At 38.3% G+C, this 22,407-nt stretch overlaps 3 protein-coding genes across 4 annotated transcripts; 2 read left to right on the forward strand and 1 right to left on the reverse strand.

Moving 5' to 3' along the window:
• Positions 1-408: 408 nt before the first annotated feature.
• gtpbp1 (GTP binding protein 1) lies at positions 409-7,550 on the reverse strand. 2 transcript variants are annotated; one of them, XM_042002310.1, is made up of 14 exons: positions 7,119-7,550; positions 5,538-5,649; positions 5,273-5,453; positions 4,916-5,099; positions 4,392-4,556; positions 4,150-4,273; positions 3,944-4,058; positions 3,720-3,864; positions 3,414-3,596; positions 2,733-2,868; positions 2,294-2,472; positions 1,826-1,987; positions 1,502-1,552; positions 409-1,335 (listed from the first exon to the last, which is right to left on the reverse strand). In XM_042002310.1, the coding sequence occupies exons 1-14, from the start codon at positions 7,311-7,313 to the stop codon at positions 1,219-1,221; spliced, it is 2,049 nt and encodes a 682-aa protein (XP_041858244.1). In that variant the 5' UTR covers positions 7,314-7,550; the 3' UTR covers positions 409-1,218. The 2 variants fall into 2 exon arrangements, with proteins under 2 accessions (XP_041858244.1, XP_041858252.1); XM_042002318.1 differs by lacking the exon at positions 1,502-1,552.
• A 2,820-nt stretch (positions 7,551-10,370) lies between these two features.
• Positions 10,371-12,426, forward strand: LOC121650682 (beta-galactoside-binding lectin-like). The gene is made up of 5 exons (XM_042002332.1): positions 10,371-10,453; positions 10,647-10,767; positions 11,211-11,290; positions 11,610-11,781; positions 11,997-12,426. The coding sequence occupies exons 1-5, from the start codon at positions 10,386-10,388 to the stop codon at positions 12,141-12,143; spliced, it is 588 nt and encodes a 195-aa protein (XP_041858266.1). The 5' UTR covers positions 10,371-10,385; the 3' UTR covers positions 12,144-12,426.
• A 4,899-nt stretch (positions 12,427-17,325) lies between these two features.
• Positions 17,326-21,391, forward strand: LOC121650689 (beta-galactoside-binding lectin-like). Its single transcript, XM_042002343.1, has 4 exons — positions 17,326-17,414; positions 19,350-19,429; positions 19,886-20,057; positions 20,613-21,391. Exons 1-4 carry the CDS (start codon positions 17,406-17,408, stop codon positions 20,757-20,759), a joined length of 408 nt encoding a protein of 135 aa, XP_041858277.1. The 5' UTR covers positions 17,326-17,405; the 3' UTR covers positions 20,760-21,391.
• The last annotated feature ends 1,016 nt before the right edge of the window (positions 21,392-22,407 follow it).

Here is a 22,407-nt window from a genome sequence, read left to right on the forward strand (position 1 = left end):
TGTCTCTGTATCTTACACCCAGTTGTCAGGTGCTGGATCGTTTCAGGGGCCTCTCTGCACAGCCTGCACCTATGATCCTGCCTGGTGTGGTAGATCTAAGCTTCATGTTGTGGTGCTCAAGGCTTGCTCCTGTGTCACCATGATTAGCGCCTCTGTGCTGTCCTTCAGTCCAGGCCTTTCTGGCCATTTATAGGATTTGTTCATATCAGCCACTTCAGTAATAGTTCCTTCAACTCCCTTTTCCCTCCAGTTTCCACTGCCTGAGACATTCACTTACTGCTTCATCCCTTGGGGCCACCTTCCTGATGTATTCGTGTATCTTGTACGTTTCATCTTGGATGGTGGCTGTGATGCCCACTAAACTTTTTCTTAAAGGGCACAAACTGAAAACGCAGCACTGTTAAAATGTTCAGTAAACTGTGTTTATTCATAGTCCTAGTTTTGCAGCAGTGTGTTTTTAAAATGTCACAACATGTAAACAACAACAGGCCATAATGCTTGACTGCTTGGGGTACTAGAGTAGCAAGTATTTCATTATAATCATTAGCATTAAGTGAGAAATAATCTGTATTTGTACAAACACTATTGTTGTAAGGAGTGTACATGAACTGATAATGGAAGCATGACGGATACTACTGAGTCTAAGAGCGAAGGTGAGATATGGTCAAAAGAGTTCAATCATCCACGAGTAAACATTCTGCATGTGCCAAATAAATTACTGATCATTAGTAAATGCCACAGCTAATACTTTCCATATATCTTAGTTTAAATCACTTTGTGCCCTCTGCTACATTCATTTGTGATTTGCATACATTTCGTACAGCGTCATCTTTCCAATCCATACAGCTAACAGCTAATGTACATTTTCAGTATAAATAGAATTGTTTTAATTGATGCAGATACATGGAATGCATGAGGGAGTTTAACATATAGCTGCTCATATTGGTACTAGACCCTTTTTTTATGTTTAGCCTCCCTCTCTCCTACCATAGGACTGTTTCAACCTCATCCAAAATAATTCCACATAGTAAAGGCAGCTGACATTAAATGCAGACAAGGTGTATGCTTTTGGTTTGAGGTTTACCTCGTTCACAAAAAATAAATAAATGACCTGGTGTAAAAAAGGCAAAGGAGTAAGATTATCTTGCTCCAAACATCTCTATCCTTCATGATGTGTGGAATGAAAGAGTGGGAGATTTGCAAGAAGACAACAGCAACTCAGCAGTTTCCTAACCCCGATGAGGAAGGCGGTGCTGTCGAGTTAGTGCTGCTGTTCTGGCCTTTTCCTTTGTGCCTCTGTCCACCTCGTCTCCTTCCACCACCTCCAGACTTTGGCTAGAAAGGACAAAGACGACGGATTAGGTGTTGCAAAATGGACACGTACATTTAACTTTTAACAAAATATATATACTTCCAAGTTGTTACACCAGCTGTTTGACTCAATCTTTCAGTTTGAGCACCACTGTAATTTTCTTACTCCTATTTCACCAACACATTTTACCTTGTTCTCTTTGTTGCCCTCCTTTATTTGAGGGTCATCATCTCCCTCTCCCTTTAGAAGCCAGCCACGCAAGCAAAGGAGAGGGGAGAGAGTGTAAAGGAGTGATGTGGTGGGACAAAGTTTGAGTTTGGGATGGATAAAAAAAATATCAAAACATAACATGTTTGATAAGATGGGGTGGGGCGGGGGGGGGTGACAGAAGTTGAATAGTTAAAACAGATCAGCAATGTTGGAGCTACTTTCTACAAGGCCAGAAATCCAAAGAAACACAGGAAGAGTTCTCCCTGACACGTGCAGTATGTTTTAACATCATTATTGACTCACCAGTTGCGATGTGTTTGGGCCTGTTGGCTGTGCTATTGTTGCTGCATCGTCACCAGTTGCCATGGTACCGTCCTCTTTTCGGAGAGGCGTCTTTTTTGTGGACTGCATTTTGATTTGTGGAGGTTTGGAGTTTGACGGCATATTATTGGTGGACTGCAGCAACTGTAAAGTATATGAATCAGTATTTGAGCCTTAAAGAACTATTTTTTAAATGATAAATGTCTAGAATATGCTCTGAAAAGGATAAGAGAAAAGTTTCTGAGACACAATGCCATAAATTGCTATTTTAAAATTGCCTCAGAATACCTCAGAAGCAGCAGGACTTCTCTCAGTAGAAACTACCACTTGTGAATAGGAAAACCACCAATTAGAGTATTAAGATCTGACACAATCCTCAGTTCTAATCTGTAGCGTGACATGAGAAAGTTCCAGCATGGAAACACTACAAAATCCACATGGTTTTTCTACCTTAGTGATGGTTCCCACAGCCTTGGTGCGCCCCTCCCTGAACACCAGCCGCTGGTCGCAGTGCAGATATTCAGGTGTTTTGATGAAGCGGAAGTGAACCGAAGCCTTGTCCCCTGTCCGTAAGCAGTCTCTGTTCATGGACAAGATGGTGGCTGTCTGCCTTATACTGCCGCAGTGGACTGCCAGTTGTAGAGACAAAATAGAAACAGGTGGAAGATTAATTACTGTACACTTCAAACTGATAAACTGCAATATGAACATGTTATTCATCAGAGACAGAAAGACTACAGTTTGTTAGTGGAGACAAACTGAGCTCTACTTCTAACAAATGTAGTCACTGTACAGCTTTAGTGTAGTGTACTACAGCTGAAACCCACAGATCCATGTTTTTCCCAATTTATCCTTGACACACGTTCTCTACTGTGTCACTATTACCCACCCATGGCCTGGTATCTGGGGGATATCGTCGTAGGATGATGCAACACGAGGATCTCAGCCTCAAACTCCCAAGTTGCCTGGGGACTCAACCTCGGGGACACCATCACCATGCCTTTCCTGATGGAGGAGCGCTTGATCTTTTTTTTTTTTTTAAAAAAAAGCATACAAGTTGAAGGTCAAATATAAAATTATAGGCAGTAACAACAAAATATTTTTCTGGCCACCCTGCTGTGCAATGGAGATAATTCTAAGGCTGTAATGGATATTTATGGAGAGAGAATGACAACCAGATGTTCTTTGATGTTGTATGAAACGTCCTAGAACCTCAATTTGGGGTAGTGGAACTGAGGAGGTCCAGTTTCCAGATGAGAAGGTAGCCAGAAAACGTGAAGGTTTTTGGATAGTAGAGTTAGATATACTTGCTTCTTTGGGAATGAACTTAGATCTTGTCTTTTTTGGTGAAGTGTCATGTAAAAGAGGATCGTTTATCTGATCACTGCATTTGATCATTGTCAGAATATTGTAACCTATTATTAAAACTGTTTAATGGTGTTAAATGTTTTATCTGTTTAGCTTCTTAAGGGTTTAATATGATTTATTTAGCTGATTTGTACTGATGACCAACATCCCTACAATCCCTACAATTCCCTGTAGATGGCACTGTGAGACAGTTTTCTCCTACCTTTTTGAGAGCAAAAGAGGCAGTCTGGCCACCTCGAACCTCCTTCACAGGCATTCTCTTGCGGTGGATTGATTTAACAGCGATGGGGATGAAGCTCCCGAGAGGATCTGGGCCCAGAAGCATGGTATCATTCAACCGTATGAGTCCACGCAAAGTAGTTCCTGATACCACAGTTCCCACTCCCTGAGACATAAACAAAGCATCACCAGTAGTTTGCTAGTTTAGTGAACATTTTTTTAGTAACATTGGTTTAATTTACATAGTAAAATACATGTAGTGATAGGAGTTCATCAGTGCTCAGAGTACCGGTACAGAGTAGGTGTCATCTATCTGAAACTCAGCAGGCTGATCGTCCCTGTAGGATGTCCTGGAGGAGAGCAGGTTGAGAAACATTTTTAGCAAGTCCATGTTCTCTCCGGTCACATTGGAGATCTGAAAGATGGGGCACATCCTGGAAAAACAAAAACAGACATGTTACAATTAAGCTTTTCCTTTCTAATCCAATATGTAGCTGGGACTAACTCGGTGACCTCTCTGAACTGAAGTTTGAAGCTGCAACTATGACATCATCCTTGTTCTGCACCAGGACAGGAATCTTTCTGCAGCCGGGAGACTTTAGTAGCCTCTGGAGCAGCTTCAAAGTCTCTGATAGAAAGAAAGCAAGACCACAACAATTCAGCACAAAGTCCTTAATATATTGCTTAGAATAGCTAAGAGTTCGTTACAGAAAACTAACCTTGTAAGATGTTGGCTGGACACATGTCTATCTTGGTTACTACTACAAATACGGGCACATTCAGAGCTAAAGCAAGACCCAAATGCTCTTTGGTCATTCCCACAATACCTGCATTACTGCCAACCTGGAAAGGAAGAGGGGGAGAAAAATGTATTGATATACTTGCGATATAAATTAAAATACAAAGACAGCCTTATAGAGGCTGTTCTTTTGCCTGCAAACACAGCCTCCCCCTTTCTAACCATGAGCATGCAGAAATCTGGAAGGTGTCCCGTCATCCCAAACACAGTGGTCTTAAGGTATTTCTCATGGCCGGCCAAGTCTATAAAGGTAATGACTTTTGAGGACTTCTCACAGATTTTGGTCCAGTCCAGGCTTCCTCCATGACTGTCTGGTTTGTTGACCACCTGGAAGTAGACACAAAGCATATCATGAACTTTATGTACATGAGATATGAAACACGTTAAGTAGTTATATATGTTCCAACAGGCTGAAAGTATAACGCCTCAAGGATAGTACACAAAATTACTTTTACGACTCTTCATGTCACCTTGAACAGTTTATTTTTTTACTAAAGGCAGGACCATTGATGCTCCTAAAGACATATTGCAGTTAACCCCCCCATTTTTTACCTCTCTGTTTAATGTGTCCAACATTTCATTGTATTGAACAAAAATTAATCATAGAAACAAAAATTTTAAATTTTTTATCCCACTAATAAATATTTCTTTTTATAAGCAGTGTAGACAGCAGACCTCTCCCTCACCTGCCCTTCCTGGTCAAACCCCAGGATGTCATTGCCCACGCTGCTGGTCCTGCCACTCTCCATCTCATGCTTGTGTCTGAAAAGTTTCTGGCGGGCAAAGCCCCTGCCATTGTCCAGCTCGCCATGCGTCAACACTCCCAGCAGGGTGCTCTTACCGGCATCCACATTCCCCACCACTGCAACCCTGAAGGGCAAAATACCATCTGAAAAGTGCTATCTGAGGGCGAGTAATTATTATCTAATGTCCAAATGCAAACAGTAGAAGAAAGTGTTTCAGAACTCTTAAAAGTTAGAAAACTCTGACACTGTGACTGGAATTTGGTACTGGGTTGCAGTTATTACCACTTGACTACTAACCTGACCTCCAGGAAGTCTAGCTCACCCACACGCCTCCGAATCAAATAGTCACGCACCAACCCAGCAGCCTCATTGCGCTCTCTTAGAGGGATAAGATCAGCGTCCAGCTGCTCACACAGAGAATGCACCGTGGCTACCGAGGCCTCCATATCTTTCTCATCCAGACCCCAGTCACCACCATCTACCCAGGAGGGGAACAATAGCTGTGTTGTAACTGCACATGGTGATTACACTATCATGTACAGAAGAGCTGTGTGTTTCTTACCAGAGCCCACCCCAAGCACATAGATGGTCTCTCCACAGCCCTCCTCCATTCTGTCCTGAAGCTGCCGGAGTAACGAGTCATACTGCTCTCCATTTGGGCTAACAAGTGCAAGCTGTTAGGTTCCAGGGATCAGAGAAGACAAGGAGAAAAAGTTAATCGTGGGATTTTATCAGGTGTGGTGTTTTTTAAAACAGACAATGATGTCAGGACATACTTTATCCACTGCAACGATGTCTAATATTCAAATAAAAGCCAGAAGGAAAATGTATAAGGGGATGGTAGGTTCAAAAAATGCTCTTTATATACACAGCTGTCTCTCTTCCCATGAAATACCCCAGTGTTACTCATTAACACAATACTATCAACCATGGTGATGTGGCCCAAAAACTCCATGTCAAACTGCACCACTGTTGAAACTGCTTTTGGTTGCTAGTTTAAATTACACTCATAACTCTAGCTAAACAAGCCTAAAATTCTTACTAGTGTTGTTCTTACTCTCAAATGTAAGTCGCTTTGGATAAAAGCATCTCCTAAATGACTGTAAAATGTTACTGCCTTCTTACATGCTTTTGGACAAGTCTTATGAGTTCGAATTAAGTTTTTTTTAAAGACAATTATCATTTGATAGTGTATCTGTACTTTTTAAAATTTTATTTTACTTTGACCCATCAGCTAAAGGATCTCCCTGGAAAACATGGTTATAATGGTGTCATTACTATGAGATTAATGCTAAAATATGTGCATTTAGGGGTAAAATGATGGTGCTACAAAATATTATCAAGATTCAATATGCTAGACGCCAACTAAATACACTTTTGGTATACCTAACATCCATAAAAAACTTTATTGAAAAAGTTATCAATACAGTAAGTCAATAAGGTTCTCCCTTCCTGATGCAACACTTTGCAATTTGATTATGGGATACATAGCACCACTGCAATGTGTAATTTGAAGCTTCCGGGAATTAACTTGATTGCTGTCTGGCTTACACCCAAACGTCAAAGATTACATCACAATGAAACTTTGACTCATTTAAAGAGTTTCTGTATATAATAACAACTTCCAGCTGCTCATAGAGGTTGCACGGTCTGGTGCTGCTGGTAGTGGTTCAGCAGGACAACCTGACCACGGTTTATTGTTGTGTGTCATCAGTCCCCGTGTTTGTGTATAGATGTTAATAGACTATGATAAGTTAGTATTTTAGATCTACAACAACAGCTCTTGTTACCATAATCTCCACATGTCGTTGCATGTCAAGAAGTAGTTTATGGTGCAGTCTGCTTAGAAACGCAACTTATGTTAGCGCTGTTTTAGGTTACCCGCTCAAGCATCAGCCATGGCTAGCTTTAGCCACAGCTATTTTATTTAACATCGGATTCGGCAAGGCAACCCTGAACTCAGGAAGTCAGCAATATAAACAGTGCCATACACATGGTCTTTAACAGCCACAGTATGAGTATGTTTAATAAATACACATCAAAATGCAGGAGGTGTGTTCATATTTTCATCCATTCATTCATCCAGAGGAGCGACAAGCGGGTGTTAGCTTGGCAGCGCTATAATGTCTAGGCCTAGCTTTACCTTGCTGCTGCAGTCAATCCCACGATCCTCAGGCTCACCATTGGCCATGTCCCCATCCTCGAAGCACTCATCCCCGGGATCGTCGCCACATCCTCCTCGGTCTGGAGCGAATATGCTCGCAGGGACCAAAGCATCAGACAGCGGAACGGAGCCGGATGTTATGCCTGGCTCGTGCGCCGCTGCTATCGATGCCATTTCTACGCCAACTTTGCAATACTATAATTTCAGGCAATGCAATTGTTGTGATGGCACACACTAACCGCAAGCTCTGCAAGCTAACGTTTGTTTACTAGCATTAGCTACACATGGGGATAAAGTAGTTAGCGCTCTAGCCTTCACATTCACCAATATTACAATAAAAACGACCTCTTTTAAAGCCGGTACTTTGCATTCAAGCCATTTAATCAAAGAACTGCCACCACCTCATCAATATTAATAAGGGGTGTGTGAGTAAACGTATGTTTTAACGTTTTATTCACCAATAGTGTACATTTTCCTGTGAATATGTTAGCAGCGGACCAATAACAGTGAGGGGGTGGCCCATATTATTATAAGTAGGGCCAGTTTTCCGCAGGTTAGTGGGGCCGAGAGGAGGGTGGTAATGTTGTAATCACCTTGTAATACTCCTGAACTACTGTTGATGCAATGGTAAAACGGCAGATGTAATGTCCTTTTTAGACTATGAACTAATTTTAAGAGAACATGTCTGAACATGCCAGCGTCCATATATCAAATCTTATAGTTCACTGAGATGATAATTTCAGAAGTGTGTAGTTACGCCAGTTACTTAGAAGTCGCAGTCAACATGATAACCTGAATTTAAGCTTACAAAACATAATACAAAATATAACCTGACACAAGGAGACAATCCTGGTTTAATTTAGAAAACATTTTCTCAACTATATGTTGCAAATATTAAATTATTACATTGCTCTACAGTTCAAACAAATGGCATACAGAAAAAAGGACCTTTTCCAGATGTTGTGTCAGAAAAGTCTTATTGCGAGGACAACACTTTCATTATTGTCTACTGTCTGAACAAAGGAGAGTGGTGTTCTAATCAGAAGTTATAAGGTTTATTTTTAAAATGAAAAATTAAATTTCTTTTCTGATATATATATATATATATATATATATATATATATATATATATATATATAGTACAATCTATCTTTACAAATCTAGCTGAGCTAACAACTGGACCTCAAGGTAAGTATGTGTACCCTTTTAAGAGCCTGAAAGATACATTTCTGTGCCTTAGTAGTCAATGGTACAAATATGTGCTGTTTCTTCTAAATGTTAGCCCTAGTTAGGAAAAAGCAACAAAGAAAAAGAGAGTTGTCAGTGACATGTGAATGTTATGATGAAAATTTATCTCTGTCTTGGCCTGTGGTGGGAGACAGGCATTTTCCCGCTTTAACTTAAGGTACAACAAGACCACTAGAGGTACATTACTGGTCTTTATAAGGTACAAATTAGGGTACATATAATTTGCCACTGTTGAGTATACAAAAGCCGTACTTTTGAGGTAACCACCCCAGTGACACGCCTTTGTACATCTAAAGTTACAGTTTGATACTTATTTTGTTTTTTGTATGAACTCCTAATGAAGGCTTTACCAGATCAGCTGTTACTGCAAGTCACTTTATTTTAATGGACCTCGTGACAAAGACAGTTCAATTTTGTATTGATATTTTAGTTCTTTCTCAGAGATCAATTGTGACATATTTGGTATCACTTGATTCCTTGTAATTTCAAGATTATGATGATAATACTGTCACTGCATTATCTTGAAAACTAAATGCACCAGACCCCCAAAACTGTAATGTTAACAAATTATCTACTATCATTTTTAAATAAATGAAATGAGGAGAATAATTCAACTTTAAGACCATAATGAATAATAAATAAGACAGTCTGATAATTAACTCCTATTAGAGGAACATTTGAGTCTAATTTGATACTTATAAACATACCTGACCTTGAAAAAGGGCTGTCTTATAATTATTACTGAATTACTTTGTTCAGTGTATTAACTAGAAAATAAGGGAGTGCCACATATGCAAAAGGTATCCAACCTGCGTCACTTTCACTTTCAATTTCAACTTACATTTTTATCAATTTCAAATATGTATTTTTTTAAATGAACAAACATTATGACCCTGATTCGGCTCCATAGAATAAAGCCAGATGATTTCACAAGAATAGATTGTCATGATCTGGACCAGAGTTCAGGAGTAATGTGATAACTTGGTAGGATCAATACACAGGAAGAAAAGGTCAGATTGGGAGTCTGAATGATTGACTGGATGAAGGGTGAATGAGTTTTACGATGGAGTGAAAGGAGGGGCTCTGTTTCTGAGTTTATATACGCCCTGCTGTACACCCAACCACCCCATTGGTAAGTGGTAAATGGTCTGTATTCTGTATATACATCACATTCACCCATTCACACACACATTCACACACTGATGGCAGAAGCTGCCATGCAAGGCACTAACCACAACCCATCAGGAGCAATTTGGGGTTCGGTGTCTTGCTTAGAGACACCTCGACATGAGCTCGATAGGCCGAGGATCGGGCAACCCTTGGGCTACAGGACGACCACTCTATCCACTGAGCCACGTCGCCCCCATTGATATTAAACATTGTTACTTCTAACTTCACTACTGTTTTATAATAAAACCTCTAAAATGAGGGTTTCCGCAGCTCGCAACCAGCCCAAAAGGTTTGTAATGTGGAAGGATGTTTCTCACCAAAAGGAACCGCCCTTATGATGAGTAGAAAGAGTCTACGACAGGTTTATGTAGGTAGTGAAGTAATTAATTGCAGAACAACTGGCAATAAATTAGTTTACAATCAGTCATCTGTAGCTGATTCTAGTAACACCAATACCAATTTTTGCTATAAGCAGATTAAGATAATCTGCATCGATTCTGCTTGTATGGGTTCTGTACTCTTTGTAGCCGAAAGAGAGAGAAACAAAAACTAAATGAAGAAATGGTAAGTGAAGGTTGCTCTGAAGGTAGTTCATACCTTCATGGACCAATCTTCTCCTGCACCTTGGATCTCCAGTCAGCCCTCCTGCTGCCTGTCTTAAGTAAGATGATTCCCTTGTTAGCCATTGTATAAATAAAGTCTGTTCATCTGCCTTCTGTCTCTGAGGAGTCCTTTCATAACAGCGAGGAGGCTAAGAAAAAACAGGTGTGAGAGTTCTTCTCTGATGATAAGCATCTTTAAAACTTGTCATGCTGCATCAGGCCTGAAATGGAGAAGTACATCAATGTCAATCCTGAAAGTAAAATACACATGTGTGATGCAAGTTTTCTTAACAGGTGAGGTTAAATGATGAAGTTCGTACATCTTACTGAAAAGATTAGGAATTGGTTTTTAAGTTCTGTGACCATAAGTTAGTAATCTGTTCAAATACCTCTGAACAAGTTAAAACTAATCGTTCTCAGTTCACTGATTTCTGCAGTCATTTCTTTAACGCAATTGAACCGTTTTCATTTCCTGTTTAAAATCTAGCTCCCATGAGAGGCCTCCCACATGTCTGTCAGGGTGCAGACATAAAGGCACGGCGTTGCAGATTTTCATTTACTGTCACTTGCACTTGACAAACTGTTCTACACCTGCAGCCATGACAAATGTAAGTATAGTTTTGACAGATATGGCTATTATTATTATTATTATTATTATTATTATCTTTGTGTGTGTGTTTTTTTAGTGATATGGACTGTTGTAGCTCATGTTTTCAAAGCTGTTCAATTTTTGTGTTTTATAAAAAAAATAATTTTGGTTAAAGTTTGTTTATATATTTTTAACAAGCACCAGAATAAATCTATTTATAGTTGTTTTTTATGTATTCAGGTGAAACATCAATAAAAGTCACTGAGCGTAACACAACACTTCAAGTCTTTTGAAACTTTTTCCATCAACTTTATTGATGAATTTCTATTATTTTAGGAATATTCCATGTTTTGTTTAAACTGAGGTTTATCTGCAGCCGAAATAACAGATGCAGCAATGTTTAATTGTTGTACCTCACAATAGCTTAATGTATCACCAACCTTCTCTTTTATTTTTTCACAGGGTATGATCATAAACAACATGTCCTTCAAAGTTGGACAAACTCTGACTGTTGTTGGAGTAGCTGAAGAAGATGCAACAAGGTAAATGAGACAAAACCATATTTCTACATTTTGAACAGGACATGCTTCTCTTCATTTTCAGTTTCTTTTCCTTTGTTTTATCAGATAAAATAAGTGAAGAATTGAAAGTTTAACTGTGATCATTCTCTTTCCTGTTTGCTTCTTCATCCTGTAGACAGCTAGCAGCTTTTTAACTTCTCCTCAACAGACAGATAGGGATTAGTGGTACCAACCACAGAGCTACTGCTGCTGCTGCCTCAGTTTTTTATTTTTATTTTTTATACTGTCTTAAACGTGAAAAATAACAATCTAACAAATCTTTGTGTTTTGACAATTGTAGGTTTGCTGTGAATATTGGCCACAGTGAACAATACCTCACACTGCACATCAATCCCCGTTTTTCTTATGGTGGAGATGCAAATGTGGTTGTCTGCAACTCTAACCAGGGTGGCTCATGGGGCCAGGAGTGCCGCGAAAGAAGCTTTCCCTTTCGTAAAGGAAATCAGTTCAAGGTGTGAAAACTGTGAGCTTCCTGTTAGACATGCGTCATTTGTTCCATACCTTTTTCTTATTGTTCTTTTTTTTTTTTTTTTTTTTTAATTAGTTACTGTGTTTCTGCTTTTCACTTTGGCCTTGTGCTGTTTAAAAAATACTGGATGTCATGCTCCAAATATGTTAACAACTTTATCACAGATTACTTTATTCTCCTTTTCTCTGTCCCTCTTAGATCATCACCATCTTCACCGCTACCGGGTTTTTGGTGATTTTATCTGATGGATCCATGATCCGCTTCCCAAACCGCCTGGGGTCACAAAAATACTCGTTCTTCAGCTTCACGGGGGACGCTCGCATCAAAAGTCTTGAGATCATGTAAACCTGAATCAAGATTAAGCTCAAGGTGCAAACTCTAAATGTCAATCAATTATGATACGTATTGCTTATAAATACCTAAAATTAAAATAAACAATGTGTTGCACAGTTGCTTCAAGCCATTTTAGCTTTACATTTGAGAGTAACTGCGATCAGTGTAATTGGGTTTTCTTTGAGCTGCTTCACATTCCCTCTATTAAAAAATTGACTTTGACATATTAGTTATTGTATTATGCTTACTTGTGAAATTATCTCAAAGCATACAATAAATTCATCCTGAAAATCTCCTCCTTGTCCAGTCAAGCTACTCTTTATGAAACTGCACAATGATATAAAAACAGTTTACTGTTATTAAGATATATCACAATACAAGACATATCACAATATTCATCACATAATTCCTTCATCAGTGTCAATTGTTGCTGGTTAAAAGCCACAGCAATGCTACTGTACTTCACCTCTATAAACCTCGTACAGACTGTATAGCTGTTTTGAAGAAATATAAGTACAGAGAGAGACATGCTTGGTCATACCTGTACTCCACATTTATATTGAAATGTTTCTGAGAAGCTGAGTGGCTTTTGCATGACTCAGGTGTTGAGTTATGGTTGGGTTGATACTTTGCACCTAAGGAACAAGTGCTTTTCTTCTATCTGGTCATTGTCCTCATGAAGTAAAAGGAAGAATACTCAAGGTCAAATCTAGTATATAATGACAGACTGCAGAGGAAAAATGCATCTGTCAAACAACCCAGACAAAGCTGTTAGTCACTAAACTGCTACCTGAGTAGTTTTGTTGGGTACGATACTACTCAAGTGTCACAGACTTAGTGCTCTCTATAATATTTGTATCACAGTCTTAGTCTATACACTTCGTAGTGCACAAACTATGTAGGAAAAACTCTGGCTTATGTAGCCTGTGCGCTCCGTAGTGTGTAGACGATGAATTGGGACACAGCAATGGTCTTACATTACACCCACCGCCTCAGGCCATTGCTGCGATACATCATGGCGTCCGCCATGTTGGTTGTCGAAAGTCAGCTCATTAGACAAACAAGTTGATGATTGTTGCATTTAAACTGGATAAAATGGTGAGTGATCATAAATATAACAGCTGATTATGCTTTTTGATATTTGAATTTATGGTTTTATATTTATTTGAATTAATGTAACATAATTGTTTAAAGATAATCACAGATGCAAAATAGTGTTTATTGGGTTACAGTAAGTTGAATGCATAATGGATGGGAAACATTCTCAAACGGAAAGGCAAAACCAGGTTTTAGTGAAGAGTAAATGTGTGTTTCTTTTACACTAACAGTTACAATTCTTATATTTTTCTGGTTTAAAAGGCCTCCCATAAAGTACTAAAGCATCAGTGCAGCCATATGTAAATGGATTTAATTATCTGTAAGAAAGATCAAAGAGCAGTAGCAGTGTTTCACAATGTGTCAACAGTGAATCAAACGGAGAAACAGGTGTTGTTGTAGAGTTGTTAAAGTACAAAGAGGGGATGTAGTGCTAAAGCAATTCACAATTTGGCAGGGTTATCTGTATCTGATATAATGACAGTTACCTTAATCTGATCCCTGAAAAATACTGTCAGAATCCCTCCTTTCTCAACAGCATCTGTGGTGCAGATAAAAATGGTTAAAAACTTGGACTATAACTTCAAACTCTTCTAGGACTCATATTGCCTTTACAGGACATGATTTTAGACCATAGAAAGATACTTTTTTACACATTACTTGTGAAAACAGCTAAAATTTGGAGTTAGTAGCTCTCCCAAGCTGACATTTTGTCACTGTGTTAAAATAAAACAAACAAACAAACAAACAAAAAAAAAAACATAAAACATTCATGATGGCTTCCTTAGAGAAGTGCAGGGTTAATGTGTCAGCGAAGTGTTCATGTTTTTTCTTTTTTTTATTTACTACTTTAAATTCTGGAATTATTATGTGACATAATACACATAGATTTAACCAGTAAATGATGTTCTATCTTGGGCGGCCATTTATATCTGTGTATCCACAGTGGAAAGAGTCATCAATGAGATATTTGTGGTATTTTCTGGCACAATCTTTGTGAGGCCAGCCTTGAACATCTGGTACATAGAACCAGATGTTCAAGGCTGAATGGAATAGTATGTCAAGCTTATTGTTACTGTATAACATCAAAACATTATACAGTAACACTGGTTAAAATATGACAACCTTATTCATCAACATTACTATTACACGTAAAAGTCTATGATTTGAAACAGGTAGGCCTACTTCATATCAACATACCATGGAATGCACATAGGCTGTGTGGCTTCTAAGCTGCCTCTGGATCAAGCAAACACTAGATATCTTTCTCTATGATAGAAAGGCGCATCTGATTTATGTCATCAGATTACTCCCTAGTGAACATGGATGTGTGGAAAATCTGACTAATAATATTTTACAGATCTAAAGGGCAAATGTCAAATGATAAAAAATAAAACCTGAAGAGTGTACGTAACCTCACCATTTTAATGGTGAGGGTGGTAGGGGATGTAGATACAGGTGGTTCTCTGGCTCAGAAAAAGGTTGTAAAATCACTGATTTTGAGCAAATCCTGAACTTTGCTGTGTTGTAATGTTGCCTGGCAACTGATAAAAATGTTGTTAGGTGATTTATATGAGCTTGTGCCGACATCCTAACATCTAACTGTTGTTATTATTTATTTATTTATTTTTTATTTTGGTGGGTTACAAAGAGAGCCTGACACCTCAACTGTCAACTTTCTTGTCTAACCCTCCAAGCTGATGATGTTTGCTTCTACAGAGTAAAGTCAACCCACTGTGGTTCTGATTAAACTGATGTGAATGTGGGACCAGGTCACCAAAAAGCACCAAGGTTCTGAGACTCAAGAACTAAGCCAGTGCCAAAACTACAACCATGTCCATGCAAAAGCCTGAGCTCAGATCTTCCTTTTTCTGGTCCTTTTTTTATGCTGGTGATTATGCTGAGTTCTTCTTCTCAGGTTTTGGAGTATTTATGTGGCAGCATTGCAGTGCCACTTACAGACCTGACATTGACACTACAGCTTTTTCACTGAAATTGTGTAGATGCACATCATTGTGGAAAAGCTGTTGCCTGTACATTTTTTTTTTTTATGAAATTGCTTAGTTTCTGTGTGGATGTAACTTTAGATTAAACCAGGATGTATTTGGCCCCAAAAATGGCTAAATATTTATTTATTTGTTTGTTCTTTGACTTCTGCAAGACCACGTTGCTTAATTCAAATATTAAAAAATGAAAAATAAAGGACATGCAGCAATTACCCATGCAAACCTCTAGATGTCAGCATTGCTGTGTTCATGCTTTCTCTGCTTCCCACATTTTTTACTTCCCCTACTTTCATTCTCTGTTCTCTTTGTATCTTCTCTTCTATCAGGCAGATCCCTCCTTCCACATTTTAACTGGGAATAACCCACTTTAACACTTCTTATACAAGATCAATATTCATTCAGGGCTGTTTGCTTACCACAACAATGTGAATTTAGTTATTTGATGTAGATTGATGGTAGGACCAGGTTGATGAGGTTTATGAAGTGGGTCGCCATGATAACATGCTAGGTGGACAAGACTCAAGATGGGGGTCCCGTCTCATGACGTCAGTGACCCTGGCTTTATAGCCCAGATGGTACCTAAATAAGAAGGGTAATAGGCGTGGGACGCATATTAATTACAGAGAGAGGAATGGAGGAGGCAAAGCGGCTGTAAGGATAAAAAAAAAGGAAAATGGAGGATGGAGAGCATCGAGTGGGAGTAGAATAAAGATGATGGTGAGGGAAGGGGTTGAGGAATGTGGAATGATAAACGAATGGATGAAGGAGAGAGAAAGGGCTTGAGGAATGGGGAATATGGATGAATGATTGAGGAAGAAAAGGAAGGAAAGTTGAATGGGTGAATGATGATCACAGGGAGGGTCATGGGTGGGCTTTAGATAATGAGACAAACACCTGAGGGAGAGAACTAAGTAAAAGAAGGCTCCCCTGGTGAATAAAAGTGTGATAACCTAAGTTAACCTTTTGAAAACCTCATCTTATCTTCTAGGCCAACAGTGTTCATTTAATACTTTTACAGACTCTCATGTGCAGATTTTCATCCTACTAAACTAGCAAAATAACCAGCCATCAAAATTTTAATTTCTTTCAGACTCCACAAGTTTTCCATCACCACAATAAACAAATTTAAGCCATTTTGGAACCTTTATGTCAGCACTGTCAACAATAAATAAGAAAACCATTTAATATTTTCATCAAGAAGCATTTATTTTAAAGTACCACCCAAAGAAGAAGCTCCTGCAGGAAAAAAACCTCTGTTCATAGAGGTAACATAAAAAAATGTTATTAATGTTAAATGACTGCAAGGCAGATTTTAATGTGCACATTCCAGGGCAGACCATTTACTCATAATCCTATCATTGCATCACATGAAAGAGGACAAACTGTAGAAGAAGAGTTGCTCCATGTGATTTTAATGTAATTTACAATGTAATTTGTGATGCACTGTGATCCAAGTATGCGCCTCCTCTCCTCTTTCAGTCACAGGAAGTAGTGTCAGCTGTGCGTCAGCAGCTGTAAGTGTCGATAATTGTTGCCTTTGAGTCAGAAATCCAAACAATTCAGGATCTAACATTGTGACTTTTTACTTAGGCTTTTATCCCTTCCTTAATAAACTTTACTTACTCTGCAGTCAGGTTGAGTTTAAGTGCTACAATGTGATCTTACTGTAAGTTAAGCTATATACAGTAAGTGGACATTAAGGCTGCAGCCTGGGCTAAATGAATGAATGAATGAATGAAAAATACTTTATTAATCCCTTTGCAGGGAAATTCATGTATATATACATGTATATATGTAAATATTTAGCTGTCTCCCTGGCAACAAATGCATTTCTATTTTTGTCAGCTGCTCTGGGCAATGTTCCCTCTCACGGACAGACTCAAATCTACCAGCGTGCAAAGTAACGGTCTGAAGTCAATAAATAATCAATCTCTGATTAACCACACTCACTTGTTAACCACTTGGTTAGTTGACCATGATCTGTAACTCTACTTATAATCAGCTAGTTGCTCTGCAGCAATGGCACTCTTGTATTTGCAGTGTGGAGTGTCACTCAGGCTAAAGGAACCTCCCACACTCTATAAAGTCATGAGTCAGGGTGCAGACTGGGAGGCGAGGCCCTGCAGCACCCTCATTTCTTCTCTGCTGTACTGGACTAATTATATCTGCAAAGATGATGAAAGTAAGTATAGATATATATATATATATTTTACAAACAGCACATTTGCATTGCTTTCACTCCTGTGTATTTCATGACTGATAAGGACAACCATAGGGCATGGTTTAAATGTGACACTGACAGCTGGTGCTAGCTATATTTTCCAAGCTGATGCAATAGAAACAGCTGAGATGAGCTGCAACTAATGCAGCTCATCGAATGTAACTTTTATTCTACTTTTGGAGGCTTTAGTTCAATTTATTCCTTTGATTACCTTTTATGGGCAAACTATTCATCACAGTGCACTTCCACAGTTGTTACCTTTTAACTAAACCAGCCACATCCCATTTTTTTCGCATCAGAAGTAAAAAAAACAGGAAAAATGCATTATGGTCTCTTTGAGTTCATAAACTCAGCAGATTACAATGAAAGCCTTGTCCCATTCCAGATTTTTGCTGGCCCCAGGGGTAAACACTTTTGGAAAATGTTGCAGTGACTTAAATTATATTAGAGAATAAAATGAAATCAAGTAATAATGTTGAGACCAGAATAGATGTAACAAAATTATGATTCTCCTGTTTGTATGACCGAGTCCTAAGAGGCTGTTGTTTGATATACAGTTACAATGTGTAAGGGAAGAAATTGCAGCAGGATGACAGTTTGAGTACAATTATTTATTTTGATCATTCATTTATTTGTGCTAATTATATGAGTCATCCTAAACTTATTAGCCATATTAAGTAGGTTGGCAGCCACATGTTGTCATTATGTCAATAAAAGCTCTAATGAGGGCGCATGACTTAAACAATACAGCATGCAGAAACCCTTAGAGATGCAGGGTATGTGTCACCTCTGACCTCAACCCATAACCACACACTTCAAGCACAAGTGACATCTATTACACATGCATTTTACACACGGACTCTAATGTGGAAAGAATGTCGAACCCATGTCATTCTATGTTTTTAGGTAGCATTTTTTTCTCCAGATTTATCTTCTCATGTTCTGCAGTCAGCTGTAATGTTGCACTATTTGAACATGTTTCATGTTATCAGCACATTTTACTGTTTGACTAAGAACGTTTTGTCTGAAGATCCTTTTAAAGTCTTCAAATTTATCCTTAGTGGGAATGTTTGGTATCTTGTTGACTTTAACATAAGATCAACATTAGATAGGATTTCCTTAAAAGCTGCACCTTTTGCACAAAAGTTTTACTCTTGTCTATTAAAATGGGCCATGATTGCAATAATTTCTTAAAAGTAGTAAAAAAAATTAAGATGCATGATTTTTTTTATTAGTTTTATTTACAGTGTTTGATAATATTGTTCTCTAACACACATCTAACTATAAGGTTAACCATTACAAATCCTCAATTGCATCTTTTTGTACTTGTTTTCTTGATAATATTTCGCTTTTTACCCACTTTCAAAATTTAAATTCTGCAATGTGACGACCGATTGCTTAAGTACAAGTTCCTCTTGACACAGCCCAACATTCCTCTCCATGTGCATAGTAACTGCTGAACTGAGAATACATGCTGTGCTCAGGCTATTCCACTTTTTTTGTTTCCATCCTTTATTTAACAGAGGAAAATATTACTCAAATGAGATAAAAAAAAAAAAAAAATCACCCCAAATCTCCTTTCAACATTTCAGCCTCTGCCAAATTGGGCAAGCATGAAAATGTCCTTGGCAACCACAGGACAAAAAGGAGCTGGAAAATTTGCCCAGCTGGTCAATGAGAGTCTAATTGCAAACACACATTCTGCTGTTTGTAAGGGAGAAGTGAAGATTGGCACATTATTCAAGACAAGCATCAGGGCTTTTTTTTCAGCCTGAATCTGCTATTATAGCTCATTAGATATAATACATGTTAGTCGCATTAGCTCACAGTGATACTGTTACTGTTGCAGTGATGATGATTCTGTATCACTAACCCCATCCTTCTGTGTTTGCACAGGGTATGATCATAAAGAACATGTCCTTCAAATCTGGACAAACCCTGACTGTTGTTGGAGTAGCTAAACCTGATGCTACAGAGTAAGTCCTAACCTGTATAACTGCCTGTTTATTTCATTTAACAGTTATTGGCATATATTCTGAAATCAGTCTGATCATGAGTTATGAAAAAGTTGCTGATGTGACATGTGACTATTAATACTAAGTGCGGAACAAGTTCCCCATAAATCCAATCAGAAAGTTTCCCAAAACATATGACCGGTAGTGTAGACTCTGAAATCAAGACTATAATTGTGTTTTCATGGAAACAACAGAGCTTTTTTTCAGTCAAGTTTCCCCTCAGTTACATCAGAAAAGATAAGTAGGGCAGGAAGTTAAAGTATGACACATTTTCCTTCTCTTTTATTCTGTTCACTTGTTCACACTATGATTCTTTAAACTTAACTCTGAGCTTTCAATAAATAAATATATTATATTGCCTTAAATGTAAAGAATTTAACTAAAATCTGATAAGCATTTGTGTTTTGCTCACTTTAGCTTTGCTCTGAATGTTGGCCCAGATGAGCAGGATATCACATTTCACCTCAACCCCCGTTTTAACGCCCACGGAGATGAAAATACAGTCGTCTGCAATTCATTTGAAGGGGGCAACTGGTGTGAGGAGCAACGAGAGGAATGCTTTCCTTTCCAACAAGGAGAAGAGTTCAAGGTGAGAGTGCGTGCCGAGTCTTCCTCTCTATGTGTGCTTTGAGGTTTCTGGTCTTTTCCATGGCTCTTTCCCTTGGTTTGTGATTTCTGTTTTCATTGCTGATTCTTAGTAAATACAAAAAGGCATGTGGACAAGGTAAAAATAAAGAATTAAATTACTTCCACCAATATGCCAAAAGGTTATACACTCACTTTTTATCCATTTTTAAGGATGGGGGATGGCGGAAATGCCTTACCAGCTATTTGTTGTGACATAATAAACCCACATGACTCTATAAGAGCCCTCCACTTTCCTCTTGTTGAAACCCACACACTTGCTCTTTTCCATCTTGAAATTTGTATTCAAACAGGACAACTACTACTGAAGTGTAGCCTATACTGCTACCTTTCAAAAAGATTGACTAATAAACTTGACTAATGCGCCTCTGATAACACTGTTTCAGGTATTATTGTTAACCCAATATTAGCATCAAAAGTCAAGATTCAAAACTTCTATGAGGAGATCATTATTAATAACTTTGCTTTTATGTTTTTCTTGTCTCTTTCTACCGCTTAGGTCGTCATTGAATTCACACCTACTGAGTTTGTGGTGACTTTATCAGACGGCTCCACAATCCACTTCCCTAACCGCCTGGGAGCAGAGAAATACTCTGTCATCAGCATCGATGGGAACGCTCGCATCAAAAGCTTCGAGATCATCTAAACCTCCATCCGCCATTGTACCTCAGGATGGAAATTCTCATTTTGCCTTACTCTCTATGCTTTATTTGTTTATCTGGCAACAGATAAAATATTGCCCAATTTGCCCTAAATATTCACATTTCTGAATCTATGCAGTGCTAAATTTTATTGCTTAACACTTCACTACCAAAACTAAGTTTTGGAAAACTTTCCTATTGGATTTAATGGTAAAGTTGTCCCATTCTCGGTAGTGTACATGTTGTCCTAATCTGCAGGAATTTAGTATATTGAAATCAGATCAAAGTAACCACACAGTTACAAAAAAAAAAAGTAGAGAAGTAAAAAGAAGCCTAACACAGCTAAATAAATTTTAACAAATCTAAATTTATACAGCAAGTAATGTGACTTCTCTGTGTGCTTGATGTAATTTCTGACTGAAAAGAAAACCGAATGAAGTCAAACAGAGTTGTGACTTTACAGTTTACATAGTACAGCTGGAAAGAGCCACCTGGGATGTCATATGTTTTACTGAGATGCTTTCAAGTGCTCTATAATAATTTTTTTTCTTTGACATTCCAACTTTGTAACTGAGAATATTGCTTACCTGTAACAGCGTCTATTAAAGCATGTCCATTAAAAAAAACAAACAAACAAACAAAAAAGAAACAAGGTGTCTCTAAACTTTCTTTTCTAAAACATAAAGCAATTTTTCCTCCTAAATGAAATGTTGCTGTTTGTGACATATAATCTCTGTCCTGTACTGTATAAAATTTTTTCTTCTGTTAAAGGTTCTCATCTTTTGGCTAATGTTTAACACCTTAAAGAAAAGTTTTCTATGGAGCCTGCAGTGATAGCGTGTAAGTCAGACATTTTCAAGAATTCAGTTCAAATTTCACCAGACGAGCTTCATCTGCTGTATCAAGGTTTTGACATGTTCTGTGTCTCTAGATGTAGTGGCAGGCTACACGGTATAATCCATCATGTTAAAATCAGCCCTGTGGCAATGCCAGGAATAATATGTTCAGGTAAAAACTCCCAAGGACAAAGCACATGGTACATGATGAGCAGAGACAAGGTGTTCCCTCAGGATTTCAGTTTTATTTTAAATTCACAATATTAAAAGCAGAATTTACTATTTAAATGAGGTAAAATCAAAAGCACAAAAAATGTTTAGAAAATAATAAAATGCATTTAAAAAAGAAGTAAAAACAAATAAATAAATAAATAATGGTAGCAAGGATGATTGCAGCTGCAGACAATGGAATAAAATCTACTGGGGTTAGGCCCTCACCCCAGCCATGACTCTCCAGAATACAACACAACAAAAACATGCTAATTAAAAAGAAAGCCACATGGGGAAGCTGCAAGCACGGGTAAAGCCCTGACCACCAGTCTCCAAAGCCCAGGTGGCCAATCAACCTCCGGAAAACCTCTCACTGCTGAACAGAGAAACGGAACAAAACAGCTGTGGCGGGATGGCACATCACTACAGTGATGCAGCAGACCAAACAGCGTGCAAACAGCTGTTTAATCATGCTTTTATAAACATAACAAATTTGTAAAATTTGGAAATGTGGGGACTTACTCCTGGCTACGGTGGCCCAGAAGGAAAACCCAACAACAGGCTACACATTGTTATCCGCTTTGTAAGATATCCCCTGCTTTGCTTC

Source organism: Melanotaenia boesemani, chromosome 2, assembly GCF_017639745.1.
Source record: "Melanotaenia boesemani isolate fMelBoe1 chromosome 2, fMelBoe1.pri, whole genome shotgun sequence".
Taxonomy (NCBI): domain Eukaryota; kingdom Metazoa; phylum Chordata; class Actinopteri; order Atheriniformes; family Melanotaeniidae; genus Melanotaenia; species Melanotaenia boesemani.